The sequence below is a fragment of the Juglans microcarpa x Juglans regia genome, chromosome 6D (assembly GCF_004785595.1).
Source record: "Juglans microcarpa x Juglans regia isolate MS1-56 chromosome 6D, Jm3101_v1.0, whole genome shotgun sequence".
In the NCBI taxonomy this organism is placed as follows: domain Eukaryota; kingdom Viridiplantae; phylum Streptophyta; class Magnoliopsida; order Fagales; family Juglandaceae; genus Juglans; species Juglans microcarpa x Juglans regia.
The window spans coordinates 35,556,540-35,580,081 of NC_054604.1; the positions used below are offsets into that span (position 1 = coordinate 35,556,540).

Genomic DNA, 23,542 nt, shown 5'->3' on the forward strand with positions numbered 1-23,542 from the left:
TAAATTTAATTATACAATACATATGGGTGGAACTTAACATATGTTTGGTTGGAAGTTGCCCGTTGCGTGATATTAAGCGCACATTGATTTTGAGATCGACGAAGTTGTTGCACTTTCTATTCATCAAAAGAACCTAACATATATTCTGTCTCTTATTATAAACTGCATTGTCCAAACTGTTGCATACTTTGGTTGTGCAATTGTCTGTCTCCTTCGTTGCGGATTGCCTTCAAATTTCTATTCATTGCTTCCTGGATTACTATTAACGTTGTTGTGGCTTCTCCAATATTTGGATTGATATTGTTTATGAATCTCGTGTGGACAAAAAGAGGAATGCCAATGTCAGATCTGCAAATTGCTGCTATTGTGCTTCCATTGTTTCTAACTACTATATCAAATGAAAGTGAAGAAAAACCTTTGGGGCGAAGTTGCCTCTAGCCTCTTGCTGGTGTATTTTTGTGTTTCATGCATTGTTGTGTTCCTTGAAGGTTTTGGAAACTTTTGACACAAACCAATTTGGTGATGGACAAAGATAGTTGTGGATTATTTGGTTTCTTAAAAATTAAATGTTATCCATGGCCATGGTGGCAAATTACTGGAAAGAATGAATTTCTTCAGGTTTTACTAATCCAGCTGGGATTAAGAATGATTATCCAGTTTAAGATAGGTTGTGAGGCAAAGTGAGATATATTGATGGGTCATTTAAAATGCCTCCAAAGTATTCTAGAAGGCTCTAGGGGTGTAAGACTAACGGTCCGGACTAGACCGGATTGAGACTGACCCAATGTGTATATATATATATATATTTTATATATATATATATATATTTTAAATATTATATATATAATATATTATTTTATATAGTAGCTGTATAAATTAATTATGTAATTTACATCTAAGAAATCACCAATGACCATATATATAATAAAATTATTTAATATTAATTAATCATATATAAAATATTAAAGAGATCACGTAATTTTAATTTTATTAATTTAATTAATTTTTTGTCTAAAAAAGAAAAAAAGAGGAAAAAAATGTTATGGACCTAATTGGATCGACTGGACTTGTAGTTAATGGTCCAGTTTAGAAAAATGATGCATTGAAATTTTTGATCTGTGACCTCTCCCGGACCGAACCAGACTGGTTATACCCTTAAAAGTCACAATAAAAAAACAAACGGTTCCTCTTTTATTTCGCAAAGTCGACAAAGAACTTGGTCATCCTTTAGGAGTAGAATTCTTTTTAAGAGGGATCTAGTTGGGAGAATGTTATTAAAGACCTCCCAAATGAAGAGTTTCAGACCCTCTACTATTATTTAATATTTTATCATTACTTTTCACATACTTTTCATTATTTTTTACTACTATTTACTACTATATAATATTTTATCATTACTTTTTACTATTTTTTATTACTATTCACTGATTATTTGAGATCACCTCACTATCCAAATGTAGCTATTTTGAAGTTTTGGACATGTTTCGACGCTTGGAGTATCTCAGAATTTTGTGAATAGCAGTGAAATGATTTGAGTGAAGATGTTTTATTGGGTTTTAGGAAATGAGGGAGAAAAAGTTTGATAAAATATTATAAAGGTAAAAAAAATCGTCTGAATATAATTTTTGTTTTGAAGTTTGTAAAAGTTGTATTGATTTTTATGTATGAATAATGATTAGATAATGATTATATGAATAAATTTGAAATTTGAAATTAAAAAGTGTTTTGTATTTAAGTGGTGTTTGAAAATAAAATTATAAGAAATTTTGAGAATTCTGTGTCCAAACAAACCTCTCCAGTTTCCTCAATATTTCACGTGTATGTTGCATTGATGTAGAATTTATGGGGGATAAGCAACGTAGCATAGGCAGATTTGACAGAAAATTTTTGAATAGGATGATGTATCCATTTAAGCCCATCTCCAACGGAAGTGTAGTTATAGATTGAGAGATAAATTTTTAGTATTTTAGTGACTTATTCGAGGGAGAATAGAGCCTGAAGAAGAAGAGTGTTCCATCTTCTTGGTTCTTCAAGTATCAACTTCAAGACTTTAATATTTGGGTCAATTATGAAATTGCTTTGACTTGGATGAGGCTTGGAAAATTTTAAATAGGATATCGAGGGATCTTCCCAAGCTCTTGTTGAGATGCCATTGTTAATCTGGAAGCAAATATTGAATTTGATGAAATCTCTCTATTTCACGAGGTCTTTCCAAAATCAAGAACCAGTTGGTTTAGGAGATACTTCCAAGAGACATTTTTAAGATGTTTTGCAATTAGAAACTACTTTCATAGACTATTTCTGTCATTGATGAGGGACCACACAACTTTAGAAATGAGGGCTTTATTGAACAATGAAAGGTTTTTTTTTAGGCCGAAGCGCTTAAAGGATTTTGGCACACAGATGGATCATGGACTGTGAAGATTTTTGGCAGTCCTTTCTTAAGAAAGCATTACTTTGCTCAGTAATTAATTTTGGAATTCAAAGAGATAATATAATAAATGATGAATAGAACTAGCTATTAATCTGATTAGAGTCGTTCTACCAGTTTGAGTTAAGATCCTTGATTTCCATCCTTGCAATCTGGTTTGGATTTTTTCTTGAATTTCAGAGGTTTATGTGGAGCCCCAATGTACAGAGGAAGACTTGTTGACAGTATAAAGAAGTCTTAAGAACCAGTATGGCCTGGTTTGGATGTTGAGTCATCTCACATGTAAACACCCAATACTTTTTTTTTTTTTTTTTTTAAATATTTAATTTTTTCATATAATCATTACATAATTATTATAATTTTTTCAAATTTTTAAAAAAACACAAAAATTAATTCAATTTTTTTTTTCAAATCTCAAAACAAAAGTAATATTAAAAAGTTATATTCCAATAATATTTTTCCTTTATAATATTTTTATTTAAATTTTTTTCTCATTTCCCAAAATCTCATAAAACATCTTAATTCAAACTATTTCACTATTATTTATATGTTTTCCATTTCATCTCATTTTAACATCTTATAATCGGAGAAAAAGACATGACAAATATTTTAATTTCTTTGTATGAAAAAATATTATTAATTCGCCTAATTTTTTCTTCAATTTCTGAGTGAGGTTCTTATTTTTCTTATAGATAACTTGGCTTCGGAGGGGACTCTTTGCTTATTGGTCTGACTCTTGTTTTCTTAAAGAAAAAACGAAATAGAAAAGAGGCCTGAAAAAATCGTTCGGGTTGCTTATATTTACACACAGCACATTTTGTGCCCATGGTCCTCGCCTGGCCTTGCCCTGCATTTGCCCGTTCTTCTGCGTTCTAAGCGACTAGATCATGTGATTCATGTCCTATCTCTGTTCGGAACCGCAAGAGAAGTTGCTGCACTGCTTTTTTATTTGGTTGGAATAATGCCAAAAGCGATGAAGAAGTTGGAAACCAGACTTTATTCCGCAAGTGAAAAAGATGGTTCAAAATGGGTATTGAAGACTTACAATTTTGTCCAAAAGTCTCCTTCAATGCTGAAAAAGGAACATTGTCTGATTGGCTCGAGTTACCCCATCCCTGCTAATAATTTTCTGGACATCAGGGTAGTGCCAAAGCAACTCTGTAGGCACATAAAAACATTTAAAACCTGCATATTGCATAATAAATGAGCATTTAGAAGGATTGCATTATTAAATGAGTTGATATATTGTAGATAAAACAGTACTACATGTACTTATAGTTTTACTTATAAAATTCATTTTATTAATTTTTTTTTGAAATTCAAATTTTAAATTTTAAATTTTATAATTTTCAACGTATTAATAAGTCTTTTTATAAGTTTTTCTTAAGTACGTAACATTTTTCTTAGAGATATATAATTACTGATCATATGCATTATTAATACATCCAGGCACCCCACAGACAGATCTAGCTTTGTAAAAAGGTCTGAGTCTTAATTTGTTTTGTATTTGTCTTTCTGGCAGTAGCAGTACAACTAACAGACGATATATATGCAAAACGCATCCATGTGTTTCGTAAATAGAGGCTATAAACATCAAGCACCGGATATTTGATACCCAGATTGGTCCTTCCTTGGATGGCCCTGATCTCTCCCGCCCCAACATGGCTCATCATCTCCCACCCATCAAATCTTGCAGTCTGTAAGAGAATGCACAATGTATGCACATCTGTTTCGCCCCAGGGGCCCATGTCATGCGAGGCTATCAAGAGCCCCGGTGGGGGCAACATGGTAAAAACGAGTGAGAGAAACATGCAGAGTGAGAATGAAAGCAAATCTCAGTTCAGATTGAGATCCATATGATGATAATATCTGTTTTTTTTTTTTTTTTAGTGGTCCTTGGTTTAGGACTGTCTTATTGGTATGAAAATGAAAGGGGGGAGGGACGGGGAACTTTTGCCATTTTGTACAGATATGGTTAGCCTCCTCACCAGTTGTATAAAGCCAGTACTAACAGTCACTCTAACTACTACATTCTTTAAAGCAAAGCCTCTGGGATACCAAAAAGTGCAGTGCAAGGCTTACCTGCTCATTGCTCACTCATTTAAAACTCATGTCCTCCCCACATAAAATTATATTGAAAAATACGCTCAGACACGTATTATGGGTACAAAAAAATGTGTTACCAAATAGCGTTATTATTTTTAATTACTTGTTTTATTGGAACAATTTTGTATCTTGTATTTTTTTTTTACTTGAAGAAAAAGCCTGGTGCAGATAAGGTGACCCCTCCAACACGTGTGAGGTGGTCCCCTATAGAAAACAGGCCCCTTTTTGCCGGATAGCCCTGATATAGCCTCTATGAATACATAAAATAATGCCAAAATCCCCCAATCATTCCATGCAGGGCATAATCTGCTGCCCAGAACCCAAGAATCCACCGTGTCTGTCCAAACCCAGCAACCCTAAATTAATAGGCATATTTATCACCATCTTTCCACGTGTCAACCCATCCCACCTTCAAACGTGCCAACCCTTCCTCTCGATGCTTCTCCACTCCACCGTCTCCACACGTCCCTTTTTCCTCCAGCAGCCGCTATTTTCCGTACACACGCCTCCTCTCCATTCCATCTCTCTCTCTCCTCGTACCTCACGACCTAATTTTGGTCCCCCACCTGACACGTTGTCTAGAGGGGACCACCTCAAGTGGGACCCATGACAATAATCTTTTTCAGATTCTTTAAGAGAAACAACTTTTGTAGGATTTGATAACGAAGTTTGCTCATCAGCTCAGCCTTCAGTACCGCCTCGAGTCTGATTTCTCTCATTAATGGTGCAAGTCTAGTGGAAGGTTAAGTGGACCCTTTTTTATGACGTGGTTATTGGTGATTGGTCAAAATCACCACGATTCCCGTGGCATAGAGGCCGGCGCGAGTTCGTACGCCCTACATGCCGTTTTGGATCTCTCACCCAAATCGTGTTTTGACAAGCCTTCCTCTGGTTGGGTCACGCGGTTTGCAAGAAAAACCCGTCCCTCTCCACTCCAAACTGATCGCCTGCGTGCTTGGCTGAGATGTATGCATGCATGGCATAAAGGCCGGCATGGTTTGCGTGCAAATACTAAGCTCGATCGATCGTGCGCTCGGTTTCACTCGAACAGCACACCCAGGCATGCAGTGAGGAATCGGCCGGGACCAATAGTCGTTCTGGAAATGTTAGATTTTGGCATTCGGAAGATCGATCAGTTTATCTTAATGTCCGGTGTGATGTCTGTAGCCTTAAATGTGAGATTGATATCATGAAGATTGTGCTTAATTAAATGACCTAGTTTTGTGTTGGGACTGAGACATCATAATTAATATATAGAGACCTAGCGACACACACACACATATATATATATATATAGGTGCGAGACAGAAGTAGTACTACTCCTGATATTTATTCTTTACGTGATGAGAGATCAAAATAAAGGGATGTGTATTATTATTATTATTATTTTTTTTTTTTGGACCATGATGGGTATGGAACGACGCTGGAAAAGAAGATAACGATGGCTACTACACTATACACCTTTTTTGTTGTTTGGTTAGCTAGCTAGGTTCGCTCCCTCTCATTGCATGCCTGATCTTCTTCATTTATTAACGACTAGCCGTCTACGTGATGCATGACGGGTGAAGCTTGGATTTCAAGATATTAACTGATCATGAATGAATTTAATGCAGCAGGTAATTAATTCTCAAAAGACGTTGGAACTACTACTTGTTAATTCTTCGACATCCTGTATACTAACTATTATTTACGACGAGAATGATTTATTTTGATGAAAAATGATCATTTTCCTAATAAGATAACTGAACATAAATAAACGTTTTTCTTGTAATAATACATCTTGATAATTCATAATTCGCATACTTTTTGAGTTGTCTATATATGTTTAGGCATCGTACGTACTCCTTTTCCTTTATTTTCACATACTTGGCACATGGTGTTCAAGATATATATATATATATATATATATTAGTTGTGTTTATTCTAGAAAGAACCACATGGGTCGGCTTTTTGATCGATGTTTCCATATGCACGCCTACACCATAAGCAGATTTCATATGCATGACCAAATCTGACTCCACATGATTAATTCCAGAAGCTGGTTTAAATAATTAATGTTTAATTTACAGTTAGATCACTTTAAAGATTAATTAGTCCAGTACTTTTCTATACTACATATAATTTAAATAAACTTACTACACTCGATGATCATGTAGGTGTATATATATATATATATATATATACCAGCACCAGATGAGCCCAAACATAACCATGATCAGAGGGTAATTGTGACCATTGAAATGAGTGCAAATAACTTATTAAAGTCGTATGCATATATATAATTAAACGCAAAGCCATTTTTTCTCAACTTTTTTTGGTCGCGACAAATTGGAGTACCACATGTCGGCCGATAAAGTAATGCTATTCATTATTCATTTCAACAGTTATCCTTTTATCGATCAATTCGTGACATGTCATCAAATAACTAGAAACTTATTTATTTATCTATCAATTACTTGACACTATATGAGAAGGAGATTTACCCCCTGCTTGGGACGTGTGGGGTTACCCCCCTCAGGTCCCAAATTGACCATTAGATAGCCCGGTACAAAATCAATGAAGGCAGGAGGATTGGGCAAGGCCTGAGGAGGCCCTTCAGATATGGTGACTGGTCACGTCACCCGCTCAAACCACAACCTACATCATCGGATAGTAGGCACGTCGCATTAAATGGTTTGGAAAACCAACAAGCAACAACAGAACCAAACGTCCACTCACCTCCGTGGATGGGTAGTGCACACGCCTTACACCCCTTATTTGTCGCAAGGGACAGACTGGTGACCCACGCACAATGTGGCAAGGCAACGACTGACATGATAGAGGAGGAAACCTACCACCAGTGCAGTATCCCGTACACCCTTCCAAGATCCGCTAACAATGGATGGGAACCACCACGACTTGGTATATAAACACGTCCCGAGCTCAGGTAGAGCTCTTTGAACACTTTCTCTTTACATTCCCACATAGAGATAATTTTGATTTATGCATAGGAGGTGTCCCTCACCACCCAAAGCCTTTATCTCCTTGGATCTTGCAGGTCGCACAGGGAATCTCTGAGTTGTCTAGGCTACAAAACACAACTTAAACACTAAATGAAAAGAAAAGATGATGAAAGAATGATGGTTAAATGATAATAAATAGTACTTTTTTTATTGGTATGAAGTTGACTGATACGAAGAGTTTGTATTTCATGTAATACCTAAGGTAATAAACAGTGGTACCTATATATATATATATACACCTTGCATTGATACAAATTAAGTTGATTAGGACTCTCATTTTCAGGGAAGAGCTAAGGTGGTAAGTTCAAGCTCAATCTGATCACTTTTTGGAGGCAAACTTGTGTTCTATTTTGGACACAGCTATCCGAGAAACAGGGAGAGGGAGATCATGGGTATGGAAGTAGTAGCAACATGAACGACGTTACCAACTAACTAGACAACAAAATACAGATACAGACACAATATTGTAGCATGGACCTAGACATTTAGAGCCACTCTCTTTTAGCATTTCACACAGGTAGTTCTGCTTCCTTCACTGCCACACCCCTCTCTCCCTCTCTTCGCTCTCTCTCTCTCTGTGTCTCCTTGCCACTGCAAACCCTCGCTCTCTCTTGGCCAAACCCACTCAAAACACACCTTATAATATTTCTCCAACAATCTTATAATAAACCCGAGAGAGAGACTCCCTGACTCAAAAAGCATTGCCATTCTCGGTTTAAAGTACCCTACTCGCACTTTCTCTCTAGCCTCTTTTGCACAAAACAGCCACTCTTCAATGGCTACGCCACTGCTTCTCATGGCCTCTGGCCAAACCGCGAGCGAGGATAACACCGGAGCCCTGTTCGGGACCGAAGGAATCAAACCCGAGGCTGGAAAAACCCGAGGGAGAAAGTCCAGCAGAGGACCAAACCAGAAAAAACAACCCCAGAGAGGACTCGGTGTCGCCCAGCTTGAGCGCCTCAGGCTTCAAGAACGCTGGAAAAAAATTACAGAAATACCCCAGGTCCAGTCCTTTAACCATCTCGATCCTCAGCGTCAGTACAAGACTCCAATATTACCTTGCACCGACCAGGTTGGGTCTGTGCCGGTGCAGTTCGGGGCACCACTGTACTGCGCACCTACACCGGTTGTTAATGGCTGTGGGGGTCTGGTTGTTCAGAGGGTTGGAAATGGAGGTGGTTTTGGGGGGCTGTACTATGGTGGGTCTTCTGGAATGGGAGCGGTAGTGATGGGTGACCAGGTTGGGATGGATGCGTATGGTGGGATTGGGGATCCGGATCCGAGAGTTTTTGTTGGGACTGTGTTTGAGACCTCGAAAGAGCTCTCTTCAATGCCAAAGATGCACCATGGGCCTCAGCACTGTGATGTCTGCTTCAAGGTTGGGGTTAATGTTTTCTTCAATATATAATTTACATATTAACAAATTCAAGGCATGTAGTTGTCTTAGGGGTTGGTGATTTCCTTATACAGTTATACCCCTTTCATTTCCAAACATTTTTCTCTGCAAAGGAATGAAATATCACTGTTTTTAGTTATCTCAATCCTTAAGATGCTGTTTTCTATTTCTAATGAAGTTTTTGGTTGCAGAAAAAGTACTTCAATGGGAGAAATATAGGGTTTAATGGAGGGAGAGAAAACTATTCTGAGATTTCTCCACTGAAAAATGATAGCTCTCATGATTTTATGGGATCGAATCTGGAAAACATCCCAAACCAGCTCACTGAAGAAACCTGCAATTTTGGTGGCACAGCTCCAAGCCGTTCCTGTCGCAATCTTGATGATCAGGTGGATTTAACCCTCCAAAATAATTAAGCGCAACATGTTCATTTCAATGTTCCCTAAACATTTTACATATGAAAGTTTTCCATAATTTTCTCTATACTTGTTTATTAATAAATTTCAATGATCAAACCCTTGATTATTAATTGATGAGGAACTAAGAATTGATCGATCTTCTTAATTATAAGATATTAATTTGTACGTTGGCCGCTGAATTATATTTTGATTGGATATTTTGATGGGGTATGTAGGGTGTAGAGGTTGTAGCTGTTCACAGGAAGGGAAATTCAAGGGGGCGCGGAAGCGTTTTGATGGAATATGAGTTTTTCCCTGGAAAAAATGGCAGAGGCACTTCTTCCAAGGCGCTTGAAGAAGCTTCGGTTGCTGTGGATGGTGAAGCTTCTTATCTTACATCTGCTGCTTACAGTTCCACTTCTAATTCTGTTGATTTGTCTCTCAAGCTTTCATATTAGAACCCAAAGGGGGGTCTATTTTTGTCTTTAATTGGTTGTTAATATCAGTGTGTTAAGCGTGTGAAAAAGAACCCAAACACAGCCTTTTGGTTTCCCTTTTTTTGGTAAACAAATGCAGTTCTAATTCTTGGGAATTCTCTAATTTCTTCTATCTTTATTGGATTTTCTCATCTTAATTACCATATTACTACTCACATTTGCGATCTATCCATTCATTTTCTCTTTATAAATGAATGAATATATATATATATATATGAGATATATGTCCCATGCATATTAAAGAACGGAGAAGTACGTTCAGTCGTGCTGCAAAACAGACAAGCAGTTTGTACTGTAAATGAATTGGAAAAATTGCTGAGAAAATAAATCGATCTTGCACCAAATGTTTTCAAAAGTTATCAGTGGTAATAGTTGCTGAGTAGTACTCAATCTTATCTTCGATCTGCGATGTCCATACAGATGCATCTGGTTAGTCTTTTTTTTTTTTTTTTTTTGCATCAGATCATGATTTCAAATATCTACACGTACACAATATTCTCTTTAGTTGTAAGGTGACACTTGCCATTGCATGTTTCAAATCCCATTTCATTAACCCATTTCCCACCAACTTGTGGATCACAGTGATTTTATAAAATACCGATCGACGATCAAAATTTAACACGAGATCTTCTTATTTTCCGTCCTTTTTTTCTTTTCCTGGGGAATGTGGTCATTTATTTAGGGTTTGACATATACAAAGACCAAAACGCTCTATCTGAAACACTTTTTATGCAGGCGAGATTTAAATGTATAGCTTTTGCTGCCAACTTCAAAGCAGCTCAAAACCCTTGCGCAGAAAAACGAAGCTCAAAACCCTAGCAACTCTTTCTTCGTCTAATTAATTGTTATTTTTTACAAAATATAAAAAGCAAAGTAGGATGGGTTTTTCTGTTCTAGAGTTAGTTTACATCTTTATATGCTGAAACACAAGGTAGGCATCTCTGCTTTTCTGTTTATGGGAGTCAAGCAGGCAGCAACTCAACCCCTACTGGCAGTGCTTTGAAAAGCGTGAAAAGAGAGAGAGAGAGAGAGAGAGAGAGAGAGAGAGAGAGAGAGAGAGAGACAAGAAAAGGTAGCAATACTGATAGCAATTACGTACTGGCATATATACATATATATAGCAGTGTTTTTAACGATCGATCGACACTGAGGTGCCTGGGATCAATGCAATATATGTGGGTGGGGTGGCTGCTGATCGAGTACATGCAGTTCCGAGCAGGCAGGCCACAACAAGAGCAGGGCTAGCAGTACAAATGTGTAATGAGTATAATATCCAGGCAGGCAGGCACAGCCACAGAGGCAGGTGGTGACTGTGTGCATGTCTCAGTAGAAGTAACGTTGTGGGAAGCCTTTTTCGAACTGCTTTTATTCTGATTGGTTTGCCTTGTGATCACCCCTATCCTATCTATTTTTAACCCAGCTTTTCCTTTTCTCTTCCCTTTTTTGGGTTAAGCTCTTGTTGTATGCAGTGACTTGCATTATACATATAATGAGGGTAGTGCTGGGAAAAGCCTATTGGAAAAGCCTCATTCTGAGTACTTACGCATGACATGCCTGCCTGCCCGGAGCTCATTCTTAATTTCTTATCAGGAATATGATGCGTGATTTGTAAAGCCAAACAATTTGTTTTCTCAAATTAACTTTCTACGTGTGGCATGTCTATATTGACATGAACATGATCGCTCAAGAACGAGCTGTGTCTCAAAACGGAGGTGGTTCATCAAGTCGATCCTCGTCAAGAAGCTGAATGGCAAAGCTCACTTCAAATAGAAACCCAACCCAACCCAAGCTGCATATACATTCGATCGGCATGAAATTCTGTCGTATGCTTTGATGAATCATGATTATCTTTGATTTCGTATCAAACTTTTGCTCACAAACACGTCTGTCCTGTCTGGTCACCACCCATTTTGCTCCAACAAATCTCTAATTTTAGCAATTAAAAAAATAAAATAGAACCCCAAACATAATGAAACCTGCCTCAAGATTATCAGATCCCCTGTCATTATAATGATAGAGCACTCTCATTGGATTAGTCAAAGTTAAAGGATATTTTTTTGATAAATGTAAGAGAAATTTAACTTTTGACTATTTCATTCACATAAATCTCCACATTGAAATAGCTATTTTTTTATTATATAATAATAAAATAATATAAGATGAATTTGATTTTAGTTATTTACATCAAATCTTCACATTAGATTATACATTTATTCATTATATAGTAATGAATAACTAATAATTACAAAAATATTTAATTTTTTTAATTATTAATTTATTTTATTTTATCATATTTTACTATTCTACCTATTATATATTAATTAATAATTATATTCTTATTAAATTAATATATCACTAACTCAAATTAATATATCAATTATGATAAAATATGTGATAGAAATAAAGAGAAAGATAAATAATTAATAAAATATATATTTGATGTATGTACAGTAACTTTCAAATTTTGAAAAACTTTTAAAAATTACTGTAACTAAATTCTAAATATTTAAAATTTAGTTAATTTATTATAAATATATTTTACTTTCTAATAATTAAATACTCATTAGATTTAACCTTAAACTAATCTAATGAATATGCTTAGCACATCAAGAAATAAATTTGCTCAACAAGTTGAACTAACAACCCACCCCAAATACGGAGAGCCCAAGTACTCAAAGTCCAGAAGAAGCCCATTCAATATTTCCCTAAACAAAGTCTTTTTTAATTAATTAAAGAGTACCTTCGACGCACTTAGCTTACTCTCGCACACGGTCGGTCACACACTCATTCGGTGCTACGCATAAGTAGGTATCCATCACTCTAGAAACCTCTTCCTCTCTAAAATCCGTTCAGATCAATCCCTCCGTGTGTTGACCAAATGCATCCCCAACAGCAGCAGCAGCAAGACTCCTCCTTTGACCCCGACCCTCAGCTCCCATCCATCAAAATCCACCACCCTGCCTCCCCTCGCCACCCCTCCGCGTCAGTGGCCACTCCCACCCCCACCGCCGGGGCCCGCCGCAAGATCGGCGTGGCCGTCGATCTCTCCGATGAGTCCGCCTACGCTGTCCGTTGGGCCGTCCACCACTACATCCGCCCCGGTGACGCTGTCATCCTCCTCCATGTAAGCCCCACCTCCATCCTCTTCGGTGCTGACTGGGGCTCTGTCGACCTCGCCATATCCTCCACCGAAGTTGTTGACGAGGACGGCACCACCACCCCCACCACCACCGCCACCAAAGCGTCCGAGCAAAAGCTGGAGGACGATTTCGACGCTTTCACGGCATCGAAAGCCGCGGATCTAGCAAGGCCGTTGCGTGAGGCGCAGATCCCGTACAAGATCCACATCGTGAAGGACCACGATATGAGGGAGAGGCTGTGTCTGGAGGTCGAGAGGCTGGGCCTCAACGCCGTCATCATGGGGAGCAGGGGATTTGGTGCGGCGCGACGCGGCAGCGACGGTAAGCTCGGCAGCGTCAGCGATTACTGCGTCCACCACTGTGTCTGTCCCGTCGTCGTCGTGCGATATCCGGACGACGGCGATGGTGGCGTGCAAGCCGTGGTTGACGCTAAGGTAGAGGATGGGGAGGGGGAGAAGAACGATCGGAAAGGTTAGGTTTGTTCTTCCATTCTTTTTATTCTATCTCTTAACAGTATGAAAGATTTTACAATAATTTTTTGACTTTTGGATTTGATTATTGTATAATGTAAATTGATCGAGTGAAACTTGTGATTGTTTATGGACTTGCCTTGTGCTTTTTGTGTGGGTAATTTGGCTTAATGAGTGATGTGTGTTTTGTTGCTTGAGGTATAACTAGATTGTATAGGGACTGAAATGAGTGACTTCCCCGCACTGTGGCAGAGAACTGAACGTGGATCGGCTCTCTATAACAAAGTTCAATGAATGGTTTTAAGCATTTTCTCTCATTGACAGTTGTTAGAGGAAATTATAGCAAGGAAAGGAACGACATTTGGAGTGGGAATGATTTTGTGTCCTGCCGGAATATTAGTAACAAGAAAATTACGTCAGGCGTTTGGCAAAAGCCAATTTTGATGCTTTTTGGAAGCAGATGATTGGTTCTAAGATGTCTTTTCAATTTACTGTTGCGATTTTGATGTGAGAAGATGTTATGATGCGGGAGTATGCATGGATTTTAAAAGGATGGCCACCTTCATTGGAGGTGGATATCTTTTAAACAGGCGATTGGAGGTGTGTTGGAGTATGTAGTTTGTGGGGGAGGTGCAGTTGTATGTCTGGTTTGACCTGGAATGGTTTGTTCAAACGGGATTGTTCAAACGGCATTTATTACTTACATTACCTGTGATTAGATTTTTAAGAACATTAAAAGTTGGAGTTCTGATGCCTCATGAATAGTGACAAAGAACGCAGATTTGTATGTATGGATACAAGAGGTACAGAGTTTTGCTGTAATCCATTCAGAGGGATCGTGTACATAGGCACAAAGCTTGCAGATATGGCGAGACTAACAAACTCGAGTAGTACAGTTTAAAATGCTTGGGATGAAGCTTTTAGTACACATCCTGAATCGTGCATGTTATGATCACTATTTTGTTTGATGTTGAGAATGTAATACTTTTAATATCTACTTTATAAACTAGGGGCTATGTAGGTGAATTTGTTTCTTTATTTATTTTTATATGTTTTAGTAAAAATGTCTTTCTCATCAGAATTCCTTGTGCACTCAGTAACTTTTCCTTGTGGTTTGCTTTGCTGCTTGTGCTTCCATAATTCAATTTGCAGCACGCTTCGTCTCTCAGACTTGTGAAATATGGGCAATGTTTCATTTAGGCATAGTTTATTAGCATCATTAGTAAGATTGGGGTTTAGTTTGTTAGTTTATGAAATCTCGTCACTTAGGCCTCGTTTGTTTTCAGAAAATATCTCATCTCATCTCATTTAATCATTACAACTTTCCCAACTTCCAATACAAAATAAAATAAACAATTCAACTTTTTTAAATCTCAAAACAAAAATAATATTAAAAAATATATTCTATCAATACTTTATTCAACTTTTTAACTTTAATCTCAACTCATCTCATCTCATTTCATCTGTGAAAACAAATGAGCTGTTGCTCTCGGTTTAGCTACTGTACAAGATTTTTAGCACCTCCTCCCTGGGTTCACATTAATTTGGGGAAGAGAATATCAAGTTTAATTTTCTGCTACCGCTGCTGCTGCTTGGTTCTGTATGAAACACTGCTCTAATTAGGACATTTAACCTAATATTTTTTATAATTATATCCTTGTTTAACTAATAACAAATATTATGATGGATTACTAAGAAAAATGTGAACTGGACATTTAGAGAATTCTTAGGGGAGGTTTGGATAGTGAGTTGAGATGAGATGAAATTTAAGCTGAATAAAATATTGTTAGAATATTATTCTTTAATATTATTTTTGTTTCGGGTTTTGAAAAAGTTGAATTGTTTATTGTATTTTGTTTGGAAGTTTGAGAAAGCTATAATGATTAGATGAGATAAATGAGATGAGTTGAGTTGAGAGCAATGTTTTGAATACCGTACCGGACACCGTACCGGTCAAGGCACTGGAACGAAATATTTCGGTACCGGTACCGTTTCGGGGTAGCGTTTCGGGATAATATTTCGGGATAGTCGATCTATAAATAAATTATATATATAAATATATATATAAATTATATTCTAAAATAATAGTCTATATATAAATAAATTATATACAAATACATATATATATAAATTATAAATAGTCTAGTCTGAATTGAGGGTTAAAAAATAAGTTTGTAGTTTGAAAAAACGAAAAAAAAAAAAAAAAAAAAACACAGGCCGAAATATCGGCCGGTACCGGCCGAAATATAGGCCGGTACAGGCCGAAATTTAAGCCGGTATGACCGGTACCGGCCGGTACGGCCGGTATTTTGGCCGGTACGGAACAGGTATAGTACCTGTACCGGCCGGACGGCCGAAACGAAAAATTTCGGCCGTACCGGCCGGTACGGTACGAAATTTAAAACTGTGGTTGAGAGACTTCTTGTATCCAAACAAGGCCTAATGTTTATCCCAATATAGTTTAGATCAGCTTTCATTGTGATCATACTTTATCCAAAGAAAGATTGTATGCTTCTTTTCATTACTACGGCATGAAATTGGGTTATGATTGCCGTAATGGATTGGATTGAGATATTAATTCAAATTTTTCTTCAATACTAGTTAATATATTATGTGTCCCTGCCTTCAGATATATTTGACAATTTGCCTACTGGTATATGTCTTGTTATAAATCTATGAAATTTTATTTGGACACTACAAAAAATACGTCAGCCTTTTTTTTTGTTGTGAATGGCGGGAGTTCTGAGATTTAGTGCAACCGAGTACAGCAGGCTTTTGGATTAAAAGACTTTGTAAGTTGGGGACCAAGAAAATCTGCTATTGTATTGGATTCTTTAATACAATATAAATTACACCTTAGAACCGGATGCACTAAGATGGTTGAAATATGGGAGTAGTAGTCCAGCTTGTTATCACTCGAACTAACATAACTCTGTTGCTTATTTTGTGGCAGATGTTTAGCAGGAGAATGGAGTGGCATGATCCTCTTGCAGGTGGATATAGTTGCTGGAAATTTCTATCATTGTACTTTAATTCATTATACTTTATGAACGTGCCCCTTTTAGTAATTTCAATTTCTTTTGTCCATGGATGTTAAACTTATACGGACACCAAATAACACATAACAACCTTCTGTTTTGTTGTGAGTTTCCTGCAGATGCCAGCCTCTTGTGGTTATATATCTCAACTAAAATTTGTGTTGCAGACAGCATTGAAGGAATCTGATCAGAGGCCAGGATCAGGTGATGCGCTGTAGAGTTGATGTATGTTCTTTGTTGCTAAGCCTTTGCTGAAAAAAGGTGGATTGCAGAATGCTTTTTCTCTATCTCTCGTGTCAAAAGATTCTCTCCTGTATGAACTTTGGGTGGATTGGGAATGATATCTGTATGGTTGAGATTTATTGGATGCTTTTATGTGTTTTTATTTTATTTTTTAAAAAGAGTTATTACTGAATTGTGATGTGCTCTATTGTGATGATTTTCTTCTTACTATCTTTTGGTCCGTCTGCTCTGGCTGGGTTAAATAAATTTGGGTGAATAGGTTAATGCGCTGATAGGCAAGTAGCAACCTCGATTAAAGGGACAGATTGAAGTTCTAGGCTGTTTTGTATGGGGTTTATTTGGAAAAGAGCGAATGGAGGTACCGCTCAAATGCATACTTGCTTGCTTTATTCTCCACTGATGGGTTTCACTTTTTGTTTTGTTGAACAATTCGCGGTGTTCCACTAGGAAGGCAGAAGAGCTAAAAGAGCATGGAATCCTTGTATTCTCTTTACCATAATGGAAAAGCTAAGTAACCAATCTGAACAATTCATCCTACCTTCAACATTTTTGCTAACGCATGCGAATACTAGCCATTCATAATATCATCTATGAGGATTGATAATTATTTTTCAGTCTTTAAAAATGATTTTCAATATTGATGTGTCAATTTTTTTATATAAGCTGAACTTTTTAATTTAATTGTTTTACGGAGTCAAAATTTTGTCAAGTAAACGGGTAACTTACCTTGTATAAATTACTTTGCGTAGATATTATAGGTCTATTCATGTGTGTACATTACATACGCACAATCCAACGGTGTTAAGTGGGCTTTTCGTGTCTCTTTCAACCTGCCAATCCCCATGCATCCATTTCCACAATTTTTATTTTTTATTTTTCTGAAGTTGCTTCTCAAATGTACGAGTCATTCAAATCAAGAATGACATGACCATTTAAGTAATGATATTAACATGCCCATAGTTGACGAGCTAATGGGAGTACTGCAAACTGCAAAGTTCAAACCCAGGTTCTGTTGGCTCTCTCTTTTTTTTTTTGAATCAAGGTTCTCTTGGCTCTTAAGCAACTGGTATGCTCCTCTGCATCACGCATCTACCTCAATTCCGAATTGATGATCATTCCTTTGCATGCCACGATTATTAACATTTTTCAATTCGGGAAAAGGACAAATCATTTCCATGCACTTGACACCGATTATCCATCATTCTTACATTTAAGTTTCACAATATTTTTTAATGTAAAATACGCGAGATAAATTCACAACCCCCCAAAAAATCCCAATACTTTGCAAAAACAAAAAAAAGAAAGAAAAAGAGGGTTATGTTTATGATCGAATGATAAGAATATCATAGATTTGATTTAAGGGAAAAACTACCTCGTACGTATGATTATGGATGATAAGCAGTTAGTAAGATAATCAAAACAAGACAAGGAAAGAAACAAAGTTCCCATATTCAAGGCTACTGTTCTCTGCTCAGCTTGCAAATCCCGAGAACCGTAGCAGTCGCATCTTCCCCGTCGATGATTCTATCGTTTTGGAATCTCCTGAGCGAGCTAATGATCGCCGTCGATCTCGACTCTTCTTGAGCTCTCTCTGTTTGGTTCGCTTCGGAGATTCTGCGCCGTTTCAGTGCCCTCATTGAGCCCAAACCGCTCGCTTCCTCATGGGCTAACACTGCTCTAGAGGCCCCGGGAAGAGAGGAGCACCCGGTCGCATCCTGCACTCGCTAAAAATCTAACCGTTAAAAATATCTTGCCGGAACCACAAATTGGGACAATCACGTTTGGTCGGTGAGAAAATGCGTGGTTAAAAAAAAAAACGGAAACTTGACTGAAAACCTAGAACCACTGATTTATTGGTTTCAGAACAAAATGAAAACTTGGATGAAAACCTAGCACCTTCTATTTTAATGATCTATTGGTTTCAGAAAACGAAATCTTCAGTTCTCCCCTCAGGTTTCTGGCAATTGATTCGGCCTAATACATTGATTAAGAAAACATGACTCAAAATGGGGAATGTTCTTTTGCAAGTAAAGTCGGGGAAAGTCAAAACACTTACATCTGAATCAACATCCGCATTCTCTCGCACTCGCTTCAGAGCCGAAATAGCTGTTGATGATTCCTCTCCGTCCCCCTCATCACTAGAAGAACTAGCCGCCGGAGGAGGTGGCGGTGAAGAAGCACAAGCCCAAGGAACCACCTGATTCTCTCCTTCGTCATCCGCATCCGGATCCTCACCATAACTATCGTCTCCATCATCATCACCATTCTCATCATCATCATCATCATCATCATCATCGTTTACTGGTTCCACTTCACTCTCTGCATCGCATATTGATCTGATGTTGTTATCGGAACAACCCACGCAGACAGACACAGTAGGGGTAAGCTTGGGCCCTCGGCTTTCCACGGAGTCACAGACTGGCAGATATGGCAGAGCAGGCTCCTGGAGTGCCTCGCCACCAGAAAGTTGGCGCAGTGAACCTTCTCGTCGCAGTCCCAGCATAAACTCGCCTGGTCCGACTCGCAATACATGCTCGCAGGTTTCCCACACAGCTCGCACTCTTTCATCTCTCACACTATCTTTTCGCTCCGAGTACCCTTTTCTCCTCTGCCGGCAGGAAATAATGGAGAGAGGAAAGTGCAAGTTGCAGGGATATATGGAAAGAACCCTCGGTTTGGTTTTTTAATATTAATTATGATATTTTCTACGCCGATTCCGGAGTAAAGGGTGGGGTAGATGAGTCATTTGACAGGTTGAAGTGAAAAATAAATATCTTTACCTGCTCCCCTCCGAAGTTGTTGCTTCTTCAAAACTACTACTCCACCGTACAAAGTCATATATTTGCTGTATTCGCTACGCACAAAAGATCACATCACAGTAAGATGGAATACAGCCACGTCACCAGAATCATTGCGTGGCGAATAAGAATTGGCGAATACACTGAAGAACTGTGCAAGCAAATGTGTACTCCCCCGCCCCACTTTGCCATTACAAGACTCAGCGGCTGTAATAACGACACGTGTCAAGAAGTCATGTAACAAGACATTGCGTGAGTGAGGTGCATTTACTTGGATTCCTCTCCAAGATATATATATATATATATTTTTTCCCTCCAGGATTGAGTGATGAGGTGTCAGCTCTGTGTGGGGGATAGTGATTGCAATCTTTCCTACGTGGACTGTTGCGATCCACAAAGGGTCCCGTGACCACGTGACACCCACCTGGGTTTCGTTAAGCATCTGGAAGTCCTAAAAGATGGGACCCACGTTTACGTTTATCCATGCTTCGGCTTTCGGCGTCAAAACAATTCTACCTCATCTTCTTTCACTTTATCCAATCTGTTTAAAGGATATAACTACATTTTGAAAACTCTATGGGTCCCAAAGGTATTATGGGGTAGGCATGTGCTTAAAGGTGAAAATATTTTAAATTAATAATAATATTTCTCAAATAAAAATATATATATTTTTTTATTATTATTTCTAATCACATGAAAAAAAAATGGTTTATGAGTTAATAATTAAATCTAATAAATAATACTAAAAAAAGTTAGATGTAATCGTCCGACGTGGGATAGGATTAATTAGTATTAAAAAAATATAAGGCGATGACATGGTGTAATGGGAGGGAGAGGTGCCAAGAGTATGAGCCACAAACGTTGGAATATGCGGGAGAGAGGTATGTGTGGATGAGAAATAAGGAGGTTCTTTGCATGGTGACAGAAAAGGAGAGGGGGAGGGTAGGTGCATTGTTCTGTCTTAAGAGCGTCCAAATTCTATAAAGCAGAGAGAGAGAGAGAGAGAGAGCCCACACGTCTGTCCATTTAATAAGATAAGATAGCTTTCAATTATTTTAATTACTTTTTTTTTATAGGCCAAGGTACAAGACCTTGTTTTCTGTGGTGGATCATTTGCTGTATTTTTAACTTTTTTTTTTTTTTTTAATTTGCTTTGGGAAGGGTAAAACATTTCATACTCCTAGTCCATACATATCTATAAACAATGAACTTTTGTTTTTTTACAATTTTTGGATAACAGGAGATCATGATCATGTCCAATTATTTAAGAAAAAGAAGATGAGGCAAAAGCCCTTACAATCTTTATGAAAATATGTAATGAAGACTATATATAAAGGAGAGCTTGATCTTTTGGATGCCCACGATTTGATCTCATGTTGTTCGGATCATCTAATGATGCTTATATATATATATATATATGGTCATGGTCCACTTGAGTCTCCTTGTCTGCTTCGATAAAATCGCATTTGCAAATCTTAGCTGGTTTGAATTGATAAGGTAGTTTTAGATAAAAGATGAAGTTGAAATAAATATTATTATAATATTATTATTATATTAAAATTTTAAAAAGTTAAATTAAAATTTAAAGAAATTAAATTTTTTATTATATTTTATATAAAAATTTAAAAAATTTATAATGACAATATGAGATAAAATAAAACAGCTAATGATTGTTATTAGGATAGAGAAATGATGTTGGAAGCGTGCACTGGTTTTTAGTACGTGTGGGCTTTCTAATCTTCTAATTCCATACATCATTGTTTTCACTGGGCCATTAGCCTGTGTGACTGGACGCACCCCCGGCCCATCTAATTAGGAAAAAAAAATTTGATGAAATTTAGAGTAGCATATAATTCCTTTTTTTTTTTTCATAATATATCGTATTAACATCAATTTGTTGAGATCACTTCTTATGGTCTAATACGGGAGATAGTATTATAAGATTTGTTTTTCTTTTCTTCTTTTTTTTTTAAGGAAAATGTCATCATTCATTTTTTCATTAAGAGAAATTTATATCCATGACCAGATACATACGGGAATATCCTCATATTAAACATTTAGAGATTTACCAATACACTATTAGACTGATCTAGACTTCACTGTTGCTAATACTCTCTACAGAAAAAGGTTTAAAAGATAACATTCTGTCTGAACAGAGATTTAACCCCACCATTCATAGAAAATGAAGACTCAACCTCTATAGACAAACCATCCAAGAAATTAACTCATTTTTTTTATTTTTACTATACAATAAGAAAAACAAGAACGAAAAAATGATGTATTATAGTTTGGTCAAACTATGGTAGACTTTGATGGTACGTGAAGGTAACAAGCTTGTCTTTTTTCAGCCACAAAATCAGATTTGAAATACTGGTAATTCCAATGATCCGGAGTGTGTGGTGCCTGAGGACCGCACGCAATTGTGAGTGGTGCGTGAGGATTGCATGCGGTGATTTCAGTAAAATCTCCACTATCTTCTGAACAATTTGTGGCTTGAGAGTCTTTTTGTGCTGTGCGTCTCTCGAGAATTATCGAAAAATTGTAGATCTAATTTTTTCGACCTTAAAAAAAGAAGTACAATAAACTAAGAAAGGAGAGAAGGAGAGGGAGAAGAAGGAGAAAAAATGATAAATGAGAGAAGGAGAGGAAGAAGGAGGATCAAGTGGTGAAACTCAAATTTGAAGGTTTTTTTTTTTTTTTTTTGAGTAAGTGAGAGGGTTCTCGAAAGGGAAGAAGACTGATTTTCTATTTATTTCTGACCGTAGGACAACGTTCATGCTGAATACTAAATAAATATTATAAGACTTATTTTATGTAATTATATATTTCTTTAATAAATTTTGGTAGACTTATAAATATTATTTAAGTCATCGATCAAACTCGCTATATAGGTAGGCCTACTGAGGTGTTAAAAGAGATGACGCGTCGTCGATCTGTTTCTGTCCAGCTTTCATTTTCGAAATCACCACCATCTTAAATGCTTACAAAATGATACTTGTCCTCAGGTAGGAATTTTTTTTTATCTTAATTCTTCTTCTGTCCCAAAAAAAAAAGTAAAGAATATGGGTAATAAGAACAGTACCGTAATTGGAGTGATCTAGATCAGTACTTATAAGCATATTCATTTATTTATTTCTAAGAATATATTTTCATGCACAGAAACTAATTCCAAACATTCCAACCTAATATTTGCGTGTTCTCTCTCTCTCTCTCTCTCTCTCTCTCTCTCTCTCTATATATATATATATATATATGATTCACATATTATTATTATACATTGCCGGGTGGTACTTCTACTGGTTATAACTATTGGCCGCATTAATTGAAATTGGACAAAAGTACTTATGCTTGTTTGAATTGGTAATATAATTTGGTGCTGGTTCAATCATGAGTACAAGTTCAGTGATTCAAGCATGCATGCAAAAGGTGTTTTAAAGGAGCAAGAAATAAGATTATTATTAAAATTAGACTTTATGGAAACCAAGCCAAAATCATGAACCATGCGGCATGCATGGTAAGTACTATTTCGAACGTACATGACATGACTTGCTATGTGATGAAAATTAATAAGCATCGGCCTATATATATATGAGATAATTCATTACGAATCAAAGATGTATAATTAGAAGTAGTCTTTGAATCAGATCATGAATTAAAAGATACATTAATATATGTGTGTGTGTGTGGGGAATGCGCGTGCGTATGCTTATATAATCCATGTTTCCCTACTAATTACATTTACATCCATATTGAGCAATTAATCCAAATTGTTTTATCTATTCATTTAATGGGCACATTGACCAATTAAAGAATGAAAAATTAGTGAAAGGCAAAAGGTCACGAACAAGCCCGGCCTCACCCAAAAAGAGAAAGATGATATGAGTTTGTCTGTTACCTTTTGCTAATTGATTGCATGCATGCTGCCAACGATCATATGTAGAAGCGTTTTTATCTATCTGGTTTTCAGGGATATTCCAATCCCAACCAAAAAGGAACCTAAAATTGAAACACCACCAACCACCA

General features: G+C 37.0%; 2 protein-coding genes, 1 long non-coding RNA gene and 1 pseudogene across 3 annotated transcripts; 3 read left to right on the forward strand and 1 right to left on the reverse strand.

Moving 5' to 3' along the window:
* The first annotated feature begins 8,089 nt into the window (after positions 1–8,089).
* On the forward strand, positions 8,090–9,791 carry LOC121235582. The gene is made up of 3 exons (XM_041131924.1): positions 8,090–8,917; positions 9,127–9,324; positions 9,570–9,791. Exons 1-3 carry the CDS (start codon positions 8,315–8,317, stop codon positions 9,789–9,791), a joined length of 1,023 nt encoding a protein of 340 aa, XP_040987858.1. The 5' UTR covers positions 8,090–8,314.
* Positions 9,792–12,585: 2,794 nt separating this feature from the next.
* LOC121234160 (universal stress protein PHOS32-like) lies at positions 12,586–16,893 on the forward strand. The gene is made up of 3 exons (XM_041129985.1): positions 12,586–13,441; positions 16,394–16,433; positions 16,598–16,893. Exons 1-2 carry the CDS (start codon positions 12,709–12,711, stop codon positions 16,399–16,401), a joined length of 741 nt encoding a protein of 246 aa, XP_040985919.1. The 5' UTR covers positions 12,586–12,708; the 3' UTR covers positions 16,402–16,433; positions 16,598–16,893.
* A 705-nt stretch (positions 16,894–17,598) lies between these two features.
* LOC121234161 lies at positions 17,599–18,005 on the forward strand. The gene is made up of 2 exons (XR_005934335.1): positions 17,599–17,727; positions 17,764–18,005. It is a non-coding gene; the product is annotated as an uncharacterized LOC121234161 (long non-coding RNA).
* Positions 18,006–18,079: 74 nt separating this feature from the next.
* Positions 18,080–19,514, reverse strand: LOC121234159 (annotated as a pseudogene).
* Positions 19,515–23,542: the final 4,028 nt, after the last annotated feature.